We start from the raw sequence: 22,157 nt of genomic DNA, 5'->3' as shown, positions 1-22,157 counted from the left end.
ATGTTGAAGACTAAATTGATTTTTGGGGTTCATTTCTTCTTTCCAATTTCTTCATCCTTTAAAAGATTTCCATTTTGGCAAACACACCCAGGAGGTCAGTCCCGTGAATCTAACAACAATGTCACTAAAGTGACAAAAATAATAGGAATTGGGTTCATTGTATATCGTTAATTAGGTTTAAAAAAAAAAAAGAAAAAAGAAGCTACTAACATCTAACTTGAAAGTTAAAACAATACATCCGGATTAAAACACACATTTTTTAAAATTATTTTACAAAAAAAGACCAAAATCTAAAACATATCTAGAGATAAAATCCCAATCTTATGAAAATACACTTTTTGTTATAGCTGTCCATGGTATCAAATTCGTCATGATTATGATAACATGAAGTAATGCAGGAAGTTTTGAAATATTTTGTCACCCAAAATTTATAATAATTTTAGTAACACCAGGATACAATTTATTGTGGTTCTCTTGTTTGTTCAATAGAATTGAATGCAAATCTGGAATGGGTCCATGGATCCGTTGGACTGAAAGGTTTTACAATCTGTAAATTATGAGACAAATTAGGTGATATCTAAGTCTACCTACTATTCGGCAAAGCAAAATAAATGTAGCGGTCAATTTTATTAGGATGAAACATGTGTGCCTCATCAATATCATCTTTTCCTTTCTCCTCCTTTGTTGTGGCTTTTAGGTACAGGGCTGTAGGCGTATAGCCAGAGCTAACCCAAAAATCACCTCCAACCATCTTTAAACATTTTCTCTTCATACATTATATATAATATTTTAATATAAGAGTTGGTTCGTGTATTTAAGTTGATAGATGCAATTATTTTTTTAAAAAATGATATTCAATAGTTTTAAATTTTGTAATTTTTTTTTTATTTTTAAGCAGCGATATTTATATATTAAAAAATAATTTAATATAAAAAATTGCATGAGCTAAATGATCTAGAGGAAAATCCTGTAAAACAATGCAAATTTAAAGCAAAGATTTTATATGTATTATTTGAGTTATTTGAAATCATTATATTTTAGGATTCTTACAACCATTTCTCTTTTCATAATCCAAGATGATATGGTTAGAAACACTAAAAATGCATCATTGATCTGAAGCTGACACATACTAACAATTCAGATCTGTAATTAATTTAATATTTCTACTATCAGTAGCATTTACTGAGTCAACCACTAACTTGACTGAAGGTATATGAATTTAATTTACCATCTCTTCAATGGCCCCATACTATTTGCAAGGCAAACATCAACTCTGAATTTAAGTGAATGGCTAAAAAACGTGATGGGTTATTTTTAAATCAAAGCTGAAATGGACAAATAACAACATGTGGATTATCCTTTGGCTTTACTGTCAGTGAAGATTTTACTAGATTGATCAAATTATTCTTCTGTTCAGCAGCAACTTGAACCGTACACCACCAAACCAACTTTACTGCTATAATAGCCACATGAAAGTTACTCCATTTTAGCATTGGAAATGGCAGCGAAAGCTGAAAATCTCACTTTAGATATATATCCACGTTTTAGATCTTTGCAGCTTCCGCAGTTTGTTGGCTGTGACCGTGAGAGTGTAATCGATGCTGCTGATAAGCTTTGTTTTGCCGTTGAAGTTGCTAACTTGGCTTCCCAGCAAACATGCAAGGAAATCGTGCATGTGCCATGTACTGTTGTCTTTTGACCCATTGCCGTTGAATTGAATTAATTCAAAACTATCTCACCTGAACAAAATTTAATTGCCCAATCTTGAGATTATTACAGAATTATCAAACTTGAAAAAATATACAGTTTTCAATAAATTCATTATATTGTTACATCAAAGGTCAAAAGAAAAATGGTGTTAATGTGCTCTGATAAACAGCTTCAAACATTTTGGCTTTATTTTTTTCTTTTTTTGGGATATTAATTCTGGGTGTCAAATTTTGGGTCGTGTAAGAAAAGTTAGGAGCAAAAGCTTCTGATGGATTGTGATGGAATTTGGATTCAACCTCTTGTTTCCATTACTGCACTTGAGAAAACGTCGGAGATAATAATATTCTATGGTCAGGTATTTTATTAATTATTTTATTGAATATATTGAGTCATAGTACTTGTTTCTATAGAGAGATCAGGGAATTAATCTATTTCCGGCCTGATTTCTTTGAAATCGGACGGCTGATAAAACTTGAAAGGAGCACGATAGTAAGCAACGAAACAGAAAATCAGACATCCGGGTTTTGCAAAGATTAAAGGGAGTTTGGGGTTTGGGTTTGGTTTTGGCACCATATGTCAATCCGCGTATCTTTCCGTGAGCTTCGGCTTTACAATCCTATCTGTCACGTTTTTGTAGGGGACACTTCACTTGTCAACTTGCATGTTCTTCCAATCACGCGTCTCTTAAAAAGGGCACTTTGCTAGGGAAATTTGGACTACTCATTGGACGATAGAAAACGCTGCCACATGGCCTTATTTGATTTGGCTACACATGGAGAAGGAGAACCATGAAGCTCCAACTCATCCGTCAAAAAGTCAAAAGTTGAGGTCAACTCTGGCGCAACTGCCGCGGGCTTGTCTGAACCCCGAAGTCCCCCCCCCCCCGCCCGTCACTCCATTGGCGATTAAGAGCTCATGAACAAATTCAATAATGTAGATGGGTGGGCACTTTCTGAAATCTGAATGAATCTGTGTTGTATTGTTGGACTGGAAAAACCATCCCAAGCGTGATGCGACAAATCTTTGCTAACCAAGGGACACGTCGATTTCAATACTAAAATAGTTTGTGAATTATGTTCTTATCTGCCCTAAAGCATAACTTCAAGTACTAATGATGGCTTTGGTAAGGGTTAGGATCTACATGTTACAGGCTTTAAAATTTTTTTTGTGGGTATATTTTCTTCCTTTTCTTTGTTCATTTGATGGGAAAAAGGATCGACCGTCCTGAGAATGCGTGAGAAAGATGACACTCGAGTTCGTTCCAAATTGAAGTATTCTTTTCCCTAGTTTTCTAAAGAAAATTAAATGCAAGACTCATTATGCAGAAATTATCTTAAAAAAATTGTTTTGAAGTTGACACTATCTACTGAAAGAATTTTAGGCAGTTTGTGAAATACTGTCACTCTCAAGTTGTTTTGAATTATAGCATTTAAAAAATGAGATTGATTTGGGCTTGACTATGGGCTTTCAAATGAAGGAGATGGAGCGTGGGGGCTGACTCTTTGCGGTCACTTATGATCTGAGCCCAGCCTTTTTATAGGCTCCACATCTTTTGACGAAACAATTGCAAAATTGGCTCACCACATCTCTTCACATCCATTGTTGCAATGTTGAGCCACACCTATTCAAAATTCTTTCTCCTTATTTTGTGTAGAATGGATTGCCTATGGATCGAATTCTTTTGCCTGTTAATTTTACTAATCCTAAAACTTGTACAAATGGTATGAAACCAGTCCAACAAAATCCAGAACCCAAAATATCCAAACCTACTTGCTGGGCTTATCTACCCGGTGGGCCTATTATAACAACATGAATGTCTAGAGTCATTACCCCAACTTGATATGGAATATATTTCCTTTTTTGATATGTGACCCCATGTATAATCATTTTGGGTTCTGACTTATCTACAGTCAAGTTAGGTCGGGTTCTATAAAAAAAATAACAACACTTTTTTTTTTCATTTACAAAATTTTAAATCAAAATCTTACCAAAAATCGAGCTCTTAAACCACTCGATCTAATAGATGTTGATAATATAAAATGTATTATTTATATAGAGGCAAAGTATTATAATAAAGAACGTTATCTCTCCAACAATAATAAACCAAAAGCTAGCGAATGTTAGTTGATGATTTGAACAATCGTTGGTTTCGAGTTCCTAAACTGCATCTCTGCATGAGCAAAGAAATAAACCAAGATTTTCGTTATCACTCAAACGAAAATCTTTGACAACTGTATTATTGATAATTAATGACACTGAAGTTTAAGGTTTATCGTTATGATGATGATTATTTGGATCATTCAGGGGACGAAGGTTCTTTACATGCAGTAGTACCAGCCGAGACTCTCAGCTCAAACTTTGGCTTTTTTCAGCATTGCCATGAACAATGTTTATCGAAGTTTTTGGTTTTTGGGATAAGATTGTAAAAAAAAACACATTGTGGGTCGTCTTGTGTCTCGCCGAGCGATTATTACAAGTTCCCGAAGCTTAAAGCTGGATCGATAGCAACTATTTCGGGAGATTTAATGAGTAAACAAAACTTTCCAAAGAACACTCAGCATCTCAAGCTGTTAAAAAGAAAGATCTCAATTTCTGAGTTCTGAAACATGACAAAATTCTGAGTTCCGAATGTTACGTAGCTAAAGCAACAAGTAACATAAAATGAATGAGGTTAAAAAGCATGGGAAAAAAGTACTAGTAATTAGGAAAAGGAAAATTTGTTTGATTCTCCCCATATATCTATATATGTATAGTGTAAATCAGATGTGAAATAATTAGCTCAAAAATGCTTGAAAAACATTACAAAACCTCCAAATGAAGGTCATCACTCATCATAAATGCATTTGTCCTTTTTATGTTAGTAGCCAACATTTATTCGCCTTTCAAGTGTTGCTGGCTCAGAAAAGGTGCATACAATTACGATGCAATTCTAAACGGTATCATCGTGTCAACAAGGTACATGAATAGCAGGTCATGGGGTTTTATAATCCGTAAAAAGTAAAAATTGCAAATCCAAAAATGTGAAATTCAATGTACTGAATAATAAATAATTGGGACATTTGAAATACGCGTACTTAGGAATTAAAAAAAAAAGAAAGTTTGATGTCATCAATGTTAAGTATATTACTATATACATAATATATATAATATCCTTCATTGATCTCGGAAATAATTATAATTAATGTACAATTATGATTAAGATTAAGGAATCTGAATGGCAAAAGGCAAAGTAAATGATTTTGGTATGAGTTCGCTTTCGGGTGAGGCAATTTATTCAAACCAAGGACGTCAGTCACTATTCCTAATTAAATTACACACGATAACCGTTTACCAGGTGCCAATCACGGCTAAAATAGTTCTGTTCATTTTGGGACCCACAAGGGGTTTGCACGTTCCACTCGTGCCTGACTTGTAATTTTAGGGCTAAGCCTAAGTCTGTACAATTACAAAGCCTGCACCACTCTGGTCCCACCGCTGCGACGAAAGGGTATTGAGTATTGACCGCTGGTTCTGGTTGAGCAGCTGGCGGGCAGGCCACACTGGCTCCTCAATTATGGTTTGTCGGCCAAAATTCTCCTCTCCTCTGTAACATCCCGATCGTTCCATGCGTTGATAAGAGTCATGTTTATATTCATTAATTAAAAAAATAAAAAAAATAAATGCATGGGTATTGTTGGAAAATGAAATTTATCTTCCGCGGACATGGATGATGATGGATGCCGTGGAATTTAGATTTTTAGAGTAAGAAAATATTCTTTATCAGTTGAGTGGGCCCAAAGTCGGTGTATGACATGTGACTGACACGGTCACAGCGATCGGAGGGAATGGAATGGATACGGACGCATCATGCGTGCTTGCAGCTAAAACGCAAAAACCCATTTCACATTTTCCTTTCGTTTCACCAGCGACGCCTCAGATTTTCGGTTTTGCTATAAATGTCAAACTCAAGTACACATCTCTCTGCATTTGTACGTCCTGCTCCAGAATGATTAAAGACCAAACTAACCTTTGTGTTAATAAATAAATAAACATTTCATATTAATGACAAATAATCATTTTTTATTTCATAAATTTTTTTAATCTATCAGTACGATATTCTCAACTATTTTTTTTATAAAATAAAATTTACATGTCTTAATTATAAATATAATAAACAGTAGTTAATAAATTTAAAATCATTTATCACTGATTAAAATCTTCATAGTGTTAAATGCAACAATTCTTTTGAATAGATATGGCCAATTACGTAAAAAACAAGAAATATTAACAAACTTCATTAATATAATAATAAATTGCATTCCATGTTTATTTAGGTTATTTTTTTTAAAAAAGTTAAAATTAAATTTTATATTAAAAAAAAAGATGCGTACAAGTATTTACAAATTATAATTTAAAAGCAGGGGTGACAATGGTAAAATTGGGGTGGACCAAAGAAGTGTTGGAAAGAAAGGTATTGACACGTAAGTAGAGCAGAGCAGAAATCCAGTGGGATTATCAAATACAGACACACGCCAAAATCGTTACACAAATAGTTTTTTTTGTTTAAGAAATATTAAAAATAGGCTGGTTTAATTAAATGCACATCACGTTCTTCTCACTCTGATACCCCACCTCGATTCACTTGCCCTTCACGTGCTCTTCACGAACTTTACATCTGTTAGTTCAATTAATTTACTACCATAATAATACATAAAATTTTACTAATTTTTAATTGGTTTGTTTGTTCGATAAAATCGGCAAAAAGCAAAAACAACATGCGGTGCTGACACGTATGAGAAGGACAGAAAAGACCGCACGAGGCACGCGTGTTCTTTGTTAAACGTGTTTCCTTTGACAGTGAAAAAACGCGTGATGGATGGACGAGGTCGACCTGCGCCTACGGCTTACGTCCGTGATTTATTTAATTCAATTTCTCCTTTCTAAAACCTTGTCTTAATCGTTGAAAAAAACATATAAAATAATAAAATCTCTCTGCCTCACGTTAACTTTGGGCAGTGGACAACAATCCCAGTTGTTTTTTCCGAACGTAGTGATGTCACGCTCCATAAAGTGTTTGGTTGAACATTTTTCATTTTTTTAGCTTAGGCAATTTTCCTAATTCCTTTGACCTTTTATCACGTTACCTACAAACGCGGACCACCCACCCTACGTGAGCTCGTTTTTCGACTCACGTTACTATTTTGGCATGAGTATTAAACTCGTAAATCCGGTTTTACTGGAGTTACTGCTAAATTTTAGAATATTTAATTATGATCATAAATGTTTAATTCATAATAAATAAGAAATTTTATATTAAATATCTTAACTAAATTTGTACATGATTTTAATTAAAAGTTTAATAATTATAATTAAGCTGTTTCAAAGTTTTATGGTTATTCTCACTGAACTAAATTTATGATATTAATAAAATCAGCTTTTTATAAGGTTTTTTTTTTAAATAATAAAATTTGAAATTTTGTAAAATTAAAGTGATGACAAATGAATTAAACTATATACTTTGAAAAAACAGAGGCATCATTACGCATCAGGACAAGTACTTATTGAAAATTGTAATAAAACAAACACTTACTTACAAATTACAACTGTTTTTTTTTTTTCAAATTCTGTTGAATTTTTTTTTTTTATTGAGACGTGATATCCAATAAATTGAAGACACGACACCTTCAATTTATTATTGAAGATTTCATTTTTTGTGTTGATTTTTATAGAAGTTAAGGGATAATCTGTCACGTGTAAATGGAGAAGGGATATGATTTATAATTTGTTAATTAGTTGTGCTTGTGCTAAACAGTGAAATACACCCAAAAAACCCTGACAAACCTTTTTCCTTTTTTTTTTTTGACTGCATCTACTGCTGCTGCCGCTGGTAGCATTGGATGCATCTGCAATATGATAAAAGAAAACAGTATAATTAAGTTTGATAATTGTGAGCTTTTGGGGAGATTTGTGTTGTCTGTAACATCTCCATGGAAAGAGGTCAGTGTTTCCAACTGAACTAACACTCTGGACCGTTAATCTATAGGAAGATTTGTCACAGAAATGGACCCACACTCGTTCCCTAAAGAAAGATAAAACCTTACTAATAGATTTAACTATACAAATTCTTTTCGAAATAACCTATCTTAGGAATTAAACAAACGAGCCCACAATCAGACCTTTTGTTTTTTTGGCTTGATATCACTTTCGACATTGGTTTTGCCTTAGATTCTACTCAATTAAGGGCCCTAGGGATGCTCATATTACCAAATTAATCTTCAAACCTCAAACTTATAAAAAAGTTGTTGGTCTCCTAGGACGTGCTTTTCGCTAAACTTTCAACGTCGTGATGCCCAAGAGACACGACATGAACTCAAAATCTTATATACTAGTATTTTGTATAATTAAGTTTACTTTATCGTTAATTTATAGTACAAATCAAACCTTAAACTTTAGGTCAGCGCTTCCTTTACTTTCTTTGATAGACTTACAATTTTTTTTTTAATACAAAAAAATCATAATTAAAAAAAAAGAAAATTTTGCTATATTAGAATTTAAATTTTAAAATTATTAAATATTATATTTAAAAAATAATCAAATAAATCAAATAAATTAAATTTAAAATTCATTCGAAATTGTGCTCACCTTGCGAATTGAATGATAAAAATCAATCAAGGAATATATTATAAGAATAAAAAAGAATGTTTAAAAAATACAAAAAAATGAGCCTTTAAGTTGCATTGATTTTTTTTTAAATATATGAATTATCTTTTACGCTTATTACTTTTACAAATTTTACCATATATGCCATTTCGGTGTTTATTTTATAAGGGTAATAATCGTTTTTTTTTTTTTTCAATCTTATAAATAAAAATAATCCAAAACCGTCAATTATAAAAAATAATAATTACACTTTTTTGCATATTTATTATATAAAAATAGAACAAATAGGATTTGAAATCTTAAAAGATGTTTTAGAAAAAAAAATTCCGAAAAAAAATCACATGAAATTTTTAGATTTTGTACATAAGATTACCAAAATAACACGTTTCTTTAAAGGTATAATTAAAATAAACAATTAAAAATATGTAACGGCTCTTTAATTTCATTTATAATTTAAAAAAATTTCAAAAAATACTAATTCTGAATTTACATTTTCTATTTCTTAAAATTAATAATGTAATATAATAATCCTAATTGGGGTCATGGGAAGAACGTGTTCCGAGTCTAATTTATTACGTGGCATTATCGAGCATGAGATTCACGCAAGTTTATGTCTCCCTAGCTGTCACAAGAAAAAGCTTTTTTTCATTATTTTTCATTTATTTCAACAAAAACAGTGCTAAAGTCTCATGAAAAATGATGTCCAAATAACAACAGTAAACTCTCTCTTTTTTTTTTTTTTGCTACAGAAAACAAAAAAAAAAAAAGAAAAAAAACAAACCTCAAAAACAAAATCCTTGCCGACTACACCTCAACCAGCTACCAATTATAATTTAACCCAAACAATTTTAACCATGGTTAGTATTTAACCCTAATATCCCTTGCTTAACCATGGTCCACTTATTGCGGTTAAGATTTAAGAAAAGAAAAACAAGAACAAAAACAACAAATTCTCCTCCCTTCCCTCCTCTTCCTCTCATTTTATTTTATTTTATTTTTTTATCTTATGATTTGCTACAAAGAGGGAAATTGAATGAAAGGCTTGTTAGTTCTTCTAGTTTCCTCCTAACTGATCCTTCTGTTACCTGGGGAAAATTTTTGGTTTTCGTTGGACAGTGCCCTGGGACTTTTCAACACTCTTCTGCTGATCCAAATGTGCTTTTCCATGTAAACTGGTTTGTGTTATCATATATCTTCAATTACTATGTCTTTTTCGCTTTAAATTTAGCTTATTTTTCTGTGTTTTCTTTATTATTTACAAGCCAGTGAGATCTAAAAAGGGGGGGAAATGGTTGCTTTATTTTGGGCATGCAAAGAAGCCTCATGGTGTTTCTAGTTTAGTGGGAAATGCATTGAAAAAAGGTTTAATTTTTATTGCTTTTGGGAGTGAGATTTATTCTGGGTATTTGAAAAAAAATTCATCTTTGTTTGATTTTTGGGTTATTTTGGGGTGGTTTAGGATATGAAAATTGAAGTGGGTATGGGAGGTGGGGCTTGGAACGATGAAGATAAGGCTATGGTTGCTGCTGTTTTAGGAACAAGAGCATTTGACTACTTGATATCAAGCTCAGTTTCAAATGAGAACCTTTTAACGACCATAAGTAGTGATGAGAATCTTCAAAACAAGCTTTCAGATCTTGTGGACCGGCCCAACGCATCCAATTTTAGCTGGAACTATGCCATTTTCTGGCAAATATCGCGGTCCAAGTCTAGCGATTGGGTCCTTGGTTGGGGTGATGGGTGTTGTAGAGAGCCTAAAGAAGGAGAAGAATCTGAAGCTACTCGGATTCTTAATCAGCGGCTCGAAGACGGGAATCAGCAAAGGATGAGGAAAAGGGTTTTGCAGAAATTGCATAATTTGTTTGGTGGATCAGATGAGGATAATTATGCTCTTGGGTTGGATAGAGTTACTGATACTGAGATGTTCTTTTTAGCATCCATGTATTTTTCTTTTCCACGAGGAGAAGGCGGTCCAGGGAAGTGTTTTGCTTTCGGGATGCATGTTTGGATCTCGGATGCATTGAAATCAGGTTCTGATTATTGTGTTAGGTCGTTTTTGACTAAGTCTGCTGGAGTTCAGACTATTGTTTTGGTCCCTACTGATGTTGGTGTTGTTGAATTGGGGTCTGTGAGATCCGTACCTGAAAGCTTAGAGTTGTTGCAATCAATAAGAAGTTCATTCTCGTCTAATTCGGCCTTTAGTAGGGCAAAGCAAATGGCCGTAGCAATACCAATGGTGAATGAGAAGAATGATGAAAATACCCATTTTTCGAATTTTGGGAGTGTGGAGAGAGTGGAAAGCATTCCGAAGATTTTTGGGCAGGATCTGAACAACACTACACATGGTCATTCCAATTGTCGGGAGAAACTTGCCGTTAGAAAAATGGAAGATAAATCAACATGGGGAACACTTGCTAATGGTGGTAGGCTTTCATTTTCAAGTCAAAATGGTCTTCATGGTTCAGGTTGGCCACATGTTCATGGTTTGAAACAAGGAAGTCCAACAGAAATTTATGGTTCTCAAAACACTTCAAATAATTTTCAAGAGCTTGTTAATGGGGCTAAGGAAGAGTTTCGGCTTAACCACTGTCAGTCACAAAAGCCAGCTCAAATGCAGATTGATTTTTCTGGGGCTACTTCAAGGCCTTCTGCAATTACTCGGCCATTAAGTGCTGAATCTGAGCACTCAGATGTTGAAGCTCCGTGCAAGGAAGAGAAGCCGAGTGCAGCTGATGAAAGGAGGCCCCGAAAAAGGGGTAGAAAACCTGCTAATGGAAGAGAGGAACCTCTTAATCATGTTGAAGCAGAGAGGCAGCGGCGTGAGAAGCTGAACCAGCGGTTCTATGCCTTACGAGCTGTGGTGCCCAACATATCCAAGATGGACAAAGCTTCGTTGTTAGGAGATGCAATTGCTTATATCAATGAGCTTCAGGCAAAACTTAAGGTCATGGAAGCAGAGAGGGAGAAGTTTGGTAGTAGTTCAAGAGATTTCGCAGGGTTGGATCCTAATCTAAATGCAGAGAATCACACCCGAGCTCTTGATATTGATGTTCAAGCTGTTAATGATGAGGTTGTTGTAAGAGTAGGCTGTCCTTTAGATTCACATCCTGCATCAAGAGTAATCCAAGCATTTAAAGGGGCAGAGATTAATGTACTTGAGTCAAAACTTGTTGCAGCAGATGATACTGTGTTTCATACATTTGTAATCAAGTCTCAAGGATCAGAGCAGCTAACAAGGGAAAAGTTGATTGCAGCATTTTCGCGTGAATCGAATTCCTTACAGCCATTATCATCGCTTCGGTAGCACACAATTGCATTTAGCATAGTCCATAGGCATAAAGTTATAGTGAAGAACCAGATTCGAAGCTTCTTCAGAGGTTTTTGATATACAGCAAGTGATCCTTAGAGGAGCAGAAGGGCCTGCTAGGAGTAGAAATAACTACTTATTGACCAAGTAGGGCAGCAAATTTTCTGTGATTGTTTATATCATACATATTCTCTTATAATGAGTTATTTCTGCAAGATGAATTAAATTTTGTAAGTTCAACCAACTATGCTTTTGTTGGTTGTTTAGAAACTGATTTTTTTTTAGTTTGTTTAATTTTTACCTTCCCCCAGTGTTTTGTTCTTTGCTCTGTTCTCTACCTCATCAGACTCACCTTTGACCAATTAAAGAATGATTTAAAGCATATCATTTCAGTTTTCTTGATTTGGTCTTTTTTTCCCCTCTGCAAGTGATCTGCAATGGGTTGTTAATCCCCAGTATTATACGCCAATGTATCTACTTGTAAAGCTAAGATACATTTGTTGTAGAAATAAGTATGGTCTTCTATTGGCGAAATTGTGTATTAAAGTACTTGTGCTTAATGGATATATATAATATGATGTCTTTGCGTTTCTGTACTTTGAAAAGTCAGGATGATTTTCTTTTATTTTTTTTCGAATAAAAAGTCAGGATTGTTGGTTCTTCATTTAAGAGCAGTTAAGTTGGTGGGTTGGATACTTTAGATTTGATCCAATTTGGTATAATAGTCTCGTTGTCTTCAGTCAATCATGACTGACACTTGGAGATAAGGAAATTTACTATGCCAACACAGTAGAATCTATGATAAAAAGGCCTATTTGGCAAATGAGTTAAAGGAAGCAACAGCAGAAATTAACACTAAAGTTGGCTTTGTTTTGGTAGCACATTGCGAGTTTCAAACTTGTGTCTGTCATTGTTTCCTCGCCACTCTCAAGTTTTTATATCTCATAATTGTTGTGCTCTTAGCTCTTCTGTGCCACAGACATTATGCTACTGTACGAAGGTCTTATTAGCTGAGCAACTTGCAACTGTAATGGATGATACTAGCAAAACAGAAACAGGTTGGCCATTTTTCTTAAAAAACAGAAAAGGGTCCTTAATATATATAAAATTAGTGGAGAAGAATGTTCTGTTCTGTTGCTGAGATAGAGGTGAATCTTCTATGCACATTATTTTTTTGACCTAAGAAGGCAAAATATCTAGCATGGAGTAAGCAAAGTAGATGCACAGGGGTTTCGCTGTGTAGATCTTTTGTCTATTTTATTGGAAATCAACAAAACAATAGGAACTGCAATTAGGAACCTTGAAGTCAGTTCGCTTTTCTTCTTTTTTTTCTTTCCTTGAACCAAGTGAAGCTTCTTCATATGCACATTAAAAGGTTTAGAGAACCGATTCTCTTCTCAAATTCAACGTCATCCTTTAAAATCTTTTCCTTTCTATAAAGGGAATTGAGGTATCTTTAACTTTAGCGGAAAAGAATATGAGGTTTATGAAGAAAAAGAATTCTATACTACTACATTATAAGTATTTCCTAGAACAAAAACCGAGCAGATCCTTTCAATAATTTTGAAGATGAAGTGGTCCAATGGTGTCCCCGGTGTTCCACCTTGTGAAGGTGTTTCAAGCCAATCAAAGAGCAGTTGACATCATTCATGTGGTACATGTGTTTTCTATTTTTTTTTTTTGAAAGGAGTTGAAATTTGGACCTTGATAAGCGAATCCAAAAGCGTGACAATGCCACATCCTTGCATGTGTTTCTGCTGATAACCAAAAACGCATGAAGCCCATGTTCAATCGATTTAGCTATGGTCCTTGGATCAGCTCCTGCATATGCAAATTTGGTAGCAGAACATATTTCACCCGCCAGAATCTAAATCTAAATCTAACCAGAAATTTTAATTTGCCTTTAATTACTGCATCCTATTCCTTCCCTATCTTAACTCAAACCTGCGCTTGAAAACGTTGCCATGTGCACCCATTTTTTTTTCATAGAAGATTTCGTTTTCTTAAGTCTGAACAATGGGTAAGTCCTGAAGCATATGGCCAATTGAGGGGCCACCACACAAGTTGCTTCTTCAGCCTTTTGCTTTCTATTTGTTGTCCACAAATTTGGCCCCATTTCTTTTGCTTCTTATTTACGGAGTTGTTTTGAAAACTTCATTACTTTGTTTTTGAGAAGGACTTGGGGAAATTTGAAATATCCCCTTATTTGGCTTGGCATGTGATTTTTTTTGCAAAACGAGCAACAGGTTCAGACAAGAGATTGAAAGCGGTGGCATGTGACGATGAGTCAAATTCAAAGCCTTTCATTTACAAATCATGAATTTTTCACGTCAAACTTGTAAATGTTGAAGGGAGTCCACGAAGAAAAAATCATAGCCTTTCGATTATTGTTTGACTCGTCCAATCATGGGAACCAACCAATGTTGAAAATATAAAACACAGTAGCGTAGTAACATAGAAAAAATGTAAAATTAGTTCAGTTTTGGAAAGACATGTTTGAGGGTCAAACACGATGCCAATTGGTGCCCAACAGCACGTTGGAGATTTCTATGAGATTCTTTATGAAATTGAGGTATTTTGGACCCATTCCATGTCAAATGGGACCAAAACAAAACGCGGTGTTTGGTAAAGCACGTTTTTTTGGTAAACTAGACTGACAGCAACAATAATTCACACTCTTTTATGTTCTATTTTATTTATTTTAATAAATTCCATTTCCCGTACATATATTTATTATATTATTTTATTGGGAGAAATATATATTGGTTCTGGTATCTTCTTCTATTCAATTAAATGTCGTAAGAGTGGGCTATTTGGTTCCTCTATCATACTCTGTCTCAATTTGTGCGTTAATGTTTGATTTTTTTTTTTATCAAATGAACCTAATTTTGATTATTATTTTTTAAAAATATGTTCAAACTTTGTAATTTTTAATTTTTTTAATTTTTAAATTTTATTATAAATAATGATCAAACTTAAATTCTTTTGGGTGGATTTGAGCCCAATACGAGGCTGGTAATGGACCTGACCAATTTAGGTGTCCGCCTGTCGGGGAAAATGTTTTAGCCATATGGGTGGGCTTGGACAAACAAAGCGAGCCAGGTCGATATGAGTTGTGGACTCCAAGAGAATCAAGCCCACGGATTACAGCAGTCACTGATGAAGGATGGTCGACGCCAACCCTGAAACTGCAAGTGAGTTCATCCCATACGAAAACAGCCACTTTCAGTTAGCTGAAACTAGCGTTTACATCTCTAATAGGGACGTCAATCTTACGAAACTCGGTTTTTTACTCGAACGAGAATGGAGATAAATATCATATTATAAATATAAAAACGAAAATAGGTATGATTTTAAAATTTTATCGAAAATAAAATAAATAAAATAATATTTATTTTGTAGTCATATCTAATATATATTTATATATATTTAGTATAAAAATTTTTTGTTAAGTAATATAAATTATTATTTTAGATTAATTAAAATTAATATATTTTTATTGAAAAAATGTATATTTATAAAAATTATCTAGATAAAATAAAAACAATTTTTAGTTTTTTTGTTAAAAACTATAATTACATGAATTATTCATACACATTAAATATTTATGAAAATAAAAATAAATTTAAATTTAAAATATTTATTGAATATAAATATGAAGATAAATATAATATAAAAATTAAAAAACGGAGATAAAAAATGTTCTATCTTACCTATATCTTACTGACATCCTTAATTTCTAAGTTGATTTGGCAACTAAGATCAATATGTAGAAGCTGAGATTTTGGAATATGTAAAGGCCTGAGTTAGGGGCCGAAACAAACTATAACCCGCAGATTTGAAAGTGACAAAGGATCTGAAACGTGTTACCAATTCCAAACCATTTACAATATCTTCCAGCGGCTAAGAATGATTTATATTAATGTTACGCTCATCCGCTTAGTCAACATAATCAACTCCCTTGAATTTCTTTGGACGCAGAGTCAACATACACTCAGTTACCATGTTATATTTTTCCAAAAATTGGTTTGCCCTTCGAAAAGGAAAAGCTTGTCCAACATTTTTATTGACATTCTATTAAATTATCACTTTAAAATTAAATTTTTAATTTTTAATTTATTTAAAATTATTAAATACAAATCAAATTCATTAAAGATAATTAAATACAACTTATAATTACCTACGTGAAACTTTTTTAAACATATCGTATATTTTCTATCAACATTATCAACCGTTACAGTCAAATTACTGTCTTTTTGGTAAGAAAAAAATCAAGTACGGAAAGACCCTAAAACCTAAGCCTTGTTTCCATTGATGCTTCCTTAATACACTCCACTCTTTTTTTTTTCTCAAAAAACCTTAAATATTTCACTGACTTCAGCTTTGGAGCACGCCTCAAAAACCAACTTCGACGTTCCCTGACTGTATTTGCTGACTGTAGATTCAGATCACCTCATCCTCAACCTCTTGTCAACTCCTTCCAGTTAAGATACCCAAAAAAACCATCAACAATTGTTACGAAAAATAATACATCAGAAAAACAACAATTTCGAAGCCATACTTACATGGTGAAAAGATAGAATGTATGCCGATAGAATGTATGCCCCTAATACAACTGAACTAAAAGCCTAAGCCTACGAAAACAGCATCTATTTCCATTAGCTATACATTGCTCTCAACCATGTTGACCTTTGAAACAGCAGGCATAGTTGAATTCTCCCCATTTTGCTTCCCATTCACATCTTTTTCACATTTTCTATGACGACAGAACTGGGAAACATGTCCCTTCTTGCCACAATAGTTACATATGAAGGGCTTGCCATGCATTTCTGATTCTCGCTTTTTCCAAGACACCCCTGGTTTTTCCGTATCTCTATCATCGGGCCAAAATTGTAAGCTGGTTGAAAGATTGCAGACTTTGAATGCTCCGCTTGTTTGACTATGTTACGAGACTCTTTCACAAATCTTATATGATCCAACAATATCCAAAAGGAAACCTCTCAGGCACAATAAGCTCTTATCGAGTAAAATTAGGATTTTTTCTGCTTCCTTCTAGTGATAATTTACATCTGCAAGACATAGATACAAGCAACTCAGCAGTTACCCCTTTTTTAGGCATTACTGAAACTTCCTGTATATTATTGACAGCCTAGATAACATTAAATAATATTTTATCGCTGACTTCAAGACTCAAAATACAATCCCACCTTAGTTTTGATTGCATTTTTGTGACAGCTTCATTAATTGCAGGGAAACTATTCTTTAAAGCTGACCAGCTTTCGCTCGTCAAACTAATTCCTGGAGTAGGAAAAAGGAAATGGACGTTGAGGGAAAAGCATTTGGTCCCAATACAGAATAATAGCATGATAAAACAAACAGCTCTGACAACAGAAAAAAGAACGAAAAATACAAAATCCTTGAGACATTAAGATGAGCAATTCGGTCATAGTAGGGAGGGCAGATACTCAAAACGACAATTCGATCGGTAAAATAGATATTCAAAACAACAATTCGATTCGTAAAATAATAAAGGAGTGTGAATCATTATTTCTCAATCCGGACGCCGGAGTCATATAAAACGACAACAGGAAACTAAGCCTTTTTTTTTTTTTTTTTCCATGATGTGCAGTTGGTTATATGAAAGGAAAAAGGATATTGTGAAAGAAAAAAGGGGCAGCAAATGAAGCAAAGACAGATAGCATAGCCAGCTTCTAAAGTAACAACCTTTATTCATTAGCATTCTCAGTTTCCAAAAAACGAAATAAATCTTTAAATTACTAATCAATAAATAAATTTTACGACCATTTGGTAAAAACTGCAAAATTTTTTTCTACAATTTCTTCGAGCCAAAGAAAAAGTGAATGGTTTTAAACTTGCAAATAAGGCTATTTTATTCCTGATGCTTCTCCTTTGTTAAAAATAAATTAATCGATCAAGCCGAAGTCCAGGTCCATGGAAGCTTTTGTTGAAAAACGCGAAGAAACTAGAACAATCTCTCAAGGCTGACTTGGGCTTCTTGGGGTAATTCATTGTTTTGATTGAGCTCCACCGGGGGCTTTTAGGCCCAAAGTTACAATAATGCCCAAGGCCGAGCCCGTAATAGCTATTGCTAGGCCTCGCTTGGTTGATGGACCACATAAGCCACTGATTAATGTTGTAGGAATAAAATTGGTAATCTTTTCGGAGTCGTCATCACGATATTCACTATCAGTGTGATTAATTTAAAATTAAATTATTTAAAATTAAAATTAAATAAATTATTTTATTTTTATTAATCAAATAATTAAAAAATTAATTGATAGAATTTAATTTGATTGATTTGATTAATTTTTTATTAATTAAATAAGAAGATATATTTAAATAAAATTATTTTTTAAATTCTTAATTTTTAATATTTAAAATAAAATAAAATAAAATAATTATCTAATAAAATATTCAAATATTCAACTATTAAGTTAAAAATTCCAATAACTTATAAAATAAAATTATTCATTTCATATGTTTTTAGTTTTACATAGAGTTTTGTTATGTTTTGTCTAATATTTTTTTAATTTAATTATCGAATCAAAAAAATTTTAAAATTATTTTTAATAATTAATTAAAATTAATTTAATAATCAATTGATTGATCAAATTAACTTAATTAGATAAATTAATTTATTTTAAACAAAAAAGATTTTATGAAATAGTTATGCTACATGTATCACTTCAATTAAAATAATATCATAATCATTATTAAAAAATTAATTATTTATTATAAAATAATTAATTAATATATTAAAATAAGTATTTATCATTTAATTATCATATATGATTTATAATAAATAATTACTTTTTTATAATATAATCACGTAAAATAGTTTGAATAAAAAATTATACTATGAGATAACTATTTTATCCAATTTTTTTCTTAAACAGCCCTATTTTAGACAGTGATGCTCAGATACACAATTAATTATTTGTATAATGACCTTTAAACGGATTTTTGAAAAAAGAACAAAATAACTTATCACACTGACAGTTCACTTGTTAACAATTACAGCCCGAACGTTGCGTTTTGAACCCTGCGTGCGTGCGTGCGTGACTCTTTGCCTCTTTTCCAACTCAGCTTTCTCTTTCTGTCTTGCCGTTACCATCTCACATTATTACTCTCACAACGATCTACGAAAAATCTATTCCACATTCTGTCGTCGAAGACATACAAATTTGTATTGCTCCAGGTGCCTTCTTTCACCCTCAAAATTTATATGTAAGCTTATTTATTTAAATAGAAAACATATAAATTTGGAAACTTTTCTCCTTTTGTTCTCAACAACCTTAACTAGTTTGTGAAAATGCCTGAACAAGAACCTGTTTTAATTTGATATTATAAGAATTAAGATCCTAAAGCCGTATTCTTTTTTTTTTTTTTTGTGACAGCCTTGATCCTTGGCGTCTTGCTTCTTCGTCGACTTGCTGTGGTAGTTCCTCGCTTCACAAGGTTCTTCAGCAGTAAAGATAGCCGTGACCTTGCAAGCACCATAGCTGAACTGAATAAGGTATTGCTAATAGTATATGTTTATCAATTAAAGCAAAGGCAATTGGTATACCTTTGCTTTTTAGTTTTCCTAATTTTTATGTTCTATATTTACCATAAGGAAAAAAAAAAGTAGAAAAACTGAAGAGATATGCATTGCTTTGTTATTATTTGCTTGTTTGATAGGAGATGACGATAAAGGACTAGCATTTGCGGCAATATGATAATTACTGAACTGAAACCATATTTGGAATTTTCTTTTTTGATTGGATATATGTGATTCAACTTTCAAGCCCTGGTTTAATGTCTCTGTTTTTGGTCCTATGACTGGTAATATGCCCATTACTGTCTTTGTATCTAAATCTAATACTAATATTTTGTTTTCTAGAGGAACAATTATTTTTGCGTTTATGTCCTAATTTTGGTTTCAGGAAATGGAATCAGTCTTTGGTGAACCTCCTCCGATTGAATCTGTCAATTCTGGGAATAAAAGTTTCATGGGTCAAGACTCCCAACATAATTCTCATGTGATTTTGGGTTCTGCTAGTAATAAGTTTATGGCTTAAGAACTTTACTCTATATCTCAAAATTTAGATGAAAATGCGTCTGACCCATGTTGGCAGCACAGGGAAAGCCCAAATGGTGGATGTCTCACCCAAAGAAAATAGTAGTAGAACTGCTACTGCTAGTTGCAAGGTAGTTTTGGGTAAGAAGGTGTTTGATTTGGTCTTGGCCAACTAGATGGCTAAGGGAGATGTTCTTAGTGTGGCAAAAATTGCTGGCATAAATGGTGCAAAGCACACCAGCACTCTAATCCCACTATGTCACAACATCATTTTGAATCATGTTCGAGTTGACCTATCACTCAATCCTGAGGATTTTGTGTTGAGATAGAAGGAGAAGCAGCTTGTATAGGTAAAACTGGGGTTGAAATGGAAGCGATGACAGCTGTGAGTGTTGCAGGATTAACAGTGAATGACATGTGCGAGGCAGCTTCAAAAGACATCCAGATCACAGATATGCGGCTTGAGTGTAAAACTGGTGGGAAGAGTGGATACTGGTGCAGGGAGAAATGATGATGTTTCAAAAGAAGATTTTGACGCAGAGTGCTGCCAAATGTTGTGGAGATTAGTGTTTTAGTGGATATTTGCATTTTTCATCAGAATGGAAATATTCCTCATTCTTGTAAACATGAAACTTGGAGGCATAATTCATGTTCTCAATTCAAATTTACAGTCAGAGGTATGATAATGTATGACCAATATGCAAGTTGAAACTAATCTTACCTCTTGCTAATTTTTTTTTGAACTTTTTAATTGTCAAATATTCCAAAGTTTTAAGCAATTCATGCACATGAAAAAATAAAACAAAGAAATAAGAGATCTTGAATTATAATGAAATGTTCAATATGATTCTTAAATTTTAAAAATCTTTAACGTGTTATGTAAATTATGAATCTGTTAACTAATATGGTAATTAAAAGATTATTTGTCTATCACATGTTATGATTTAAAGTTAATTTCATTAGGGGTGAATATCACATTAGTTAATAGATTCATAGATCATATATTATATTAAAAAATTTTAAAGTTAAGATACCACATTAAATATTTTAGAAGTGGGTATCATATTAATTAATAGATTCATAATTCATGTATCATATTAAAAAATTTTAAAGTTAAGATATCACGTTAAATATTTTACTATAGTTCAAGAATCATTTTTGACATTAACCCTAATAACAAACAAAAAGGGGAAGGGGGGAGAGATAGTGTTACCTATTTGGGAAGAAGATCAATATCACACCTTTTTTAGAAGTGTATTAACCGGAAAGTATTGATTTTTACGGTTAAAGAAGGCATAAACTAGATAGAGAGAGAGATGTGGTAGTCAATATGTGAGCCTTTGAAATATGCAACTTTTAGTACGGTTATTAAGTGGAAAGCATAAATATCTACATTTACAAGAGGCAAAAGGTTGTTGGGGAATGCGTGTGAAGATAACCTTTAGTTCCTGCATACTTCTAGTGCTAACAGGCAAGGACCCTATGTGACTGCTCAGGAAACTGCAAGAAATGTGAAGGACAAACTCTAACAGGTAAATTGTAGAACTGATGATTTAATTCTTGGGATTATTTTACAGTTTACAAGTTAGCCTGCAATCTGTAAGTGAAATTAGATTTAAAGTAAAAAGGAAGAATAATGTCAGAATTAGCATCTAACTATTGAATAATTGTTGATTTATGGGATTAACATTGTAATAATTAGACCTTAAATTGACCTACCTTTTCTTTTTCTCGGGTTCATTGGGAGCCAATATTGCAAATATTTTTTTCTCATTCTAATTAGCAGATTGCTTTATTTGGTTGTTGAATCTAAAGTTAACTTCTAAATCTGATGTTTGCTTTAATTAGTTAGTTTCTTCTCCTTGAAGTTTACTTTAGGATGTCATTTTGAGATATATATCATTCATTGCCTAGCAAGGCAGCGACCAAAAGGGAAAGCCAAAGCCCTTTTCTTTTTTAATAGTTTTTTTCGTGATTCTTTATTTAGATTTTTTTTAAACAACTGCAATCATATATAGGAATTAGGATCCAATTCTGAGGGCTTGTTATATTTTGTCACTAACTGGTTGAATTGGATGGCATCATGGACTGAGAGCATAGACATGGCTATTTATGTGAAAAAGTCTAAGACATGTCAAATGCTTATGTATCATTTACTTTATCTTTACTGTCTTGGATTTGCCCTAATAAATAATAATGTCCTTGTTCTGTAATTCCTTATTGAGTCTCCCATTTAGCAATCTTTGCAGCTTATTATCTTCTTGTTCCTCTACTCTCCTTTTTGGCTCTTTGGAAGTTCTTACCCCACACGGTATGAGAAACAGGTTTCAATTGAAATTTATGTAAAAGAGAAAAGTTGATGTTTCTCTCAGCTGGCCATTGTGCTAAACCTACCTTCCAAGAATATTTTTCTTATGAAAC

The 22,157-nt window shown here is 33.0% G+C and overlaps 1 protein-coding gene and 1 pseudogene across 2 annotated transcripts; both read left to right on the top strand.

Moving 5' to 3' along the window:
• Positions 1–9,242: 9,242 nt before the first annotated feature.
• Positions 9,243–12,038, top strand: LOC111313955 (transcription factor MTB1 pseudogene; annotated as a pseudogene). The gene is made up of 2 exons (XR_016332497.1): positions 9,243–9,524; positions 9,809–12,038. The product of XR_016332497.1 is annotated as a transcription factor MTB1 pseudogene (transcript).
• A 5,696-nt stretch (positions 12,039–17,734) lies between these two features.
• Positions 17,735–20,479, top strand: LOC111313336 (cyclic pyranopterin monophosphate synthase). Its single transcript, XM_022914002.2, is given in 6 exon segments — positions 17,735–17,868; positions 18,739–18,875; positions 19,075–19,193; positions 19,603–19,775; positions 19,777–20,051; positions 20,054–20,479. Coding segments are annotated over 6 exon segments (1,032 nt in total). The 3' UTR covers positions 20,248–20,479.
• Positions 20,480–22,157: the final 1,678 nt, after the last annotated feature.

This window comes from Durio zibethinus, chromosome 23 (assembly GCF_047325235.1).
Source record: "Durio zibethinus cultivar Kanyao isolate XHJ-2024 chromosome 23, ASM4732523v1, whole genome shotgun sequence".
In the NCBI taxonomy this organism is placed as follows: Eukaryota; Viridiplantae; Streptophyta; class Magnoliopsida; order Malvales; family Malvaceae; genus Durio; species Durio zibethinus.
This window is presented reverse-complemented; position numbering and strand designations above follow the sequence as displayed.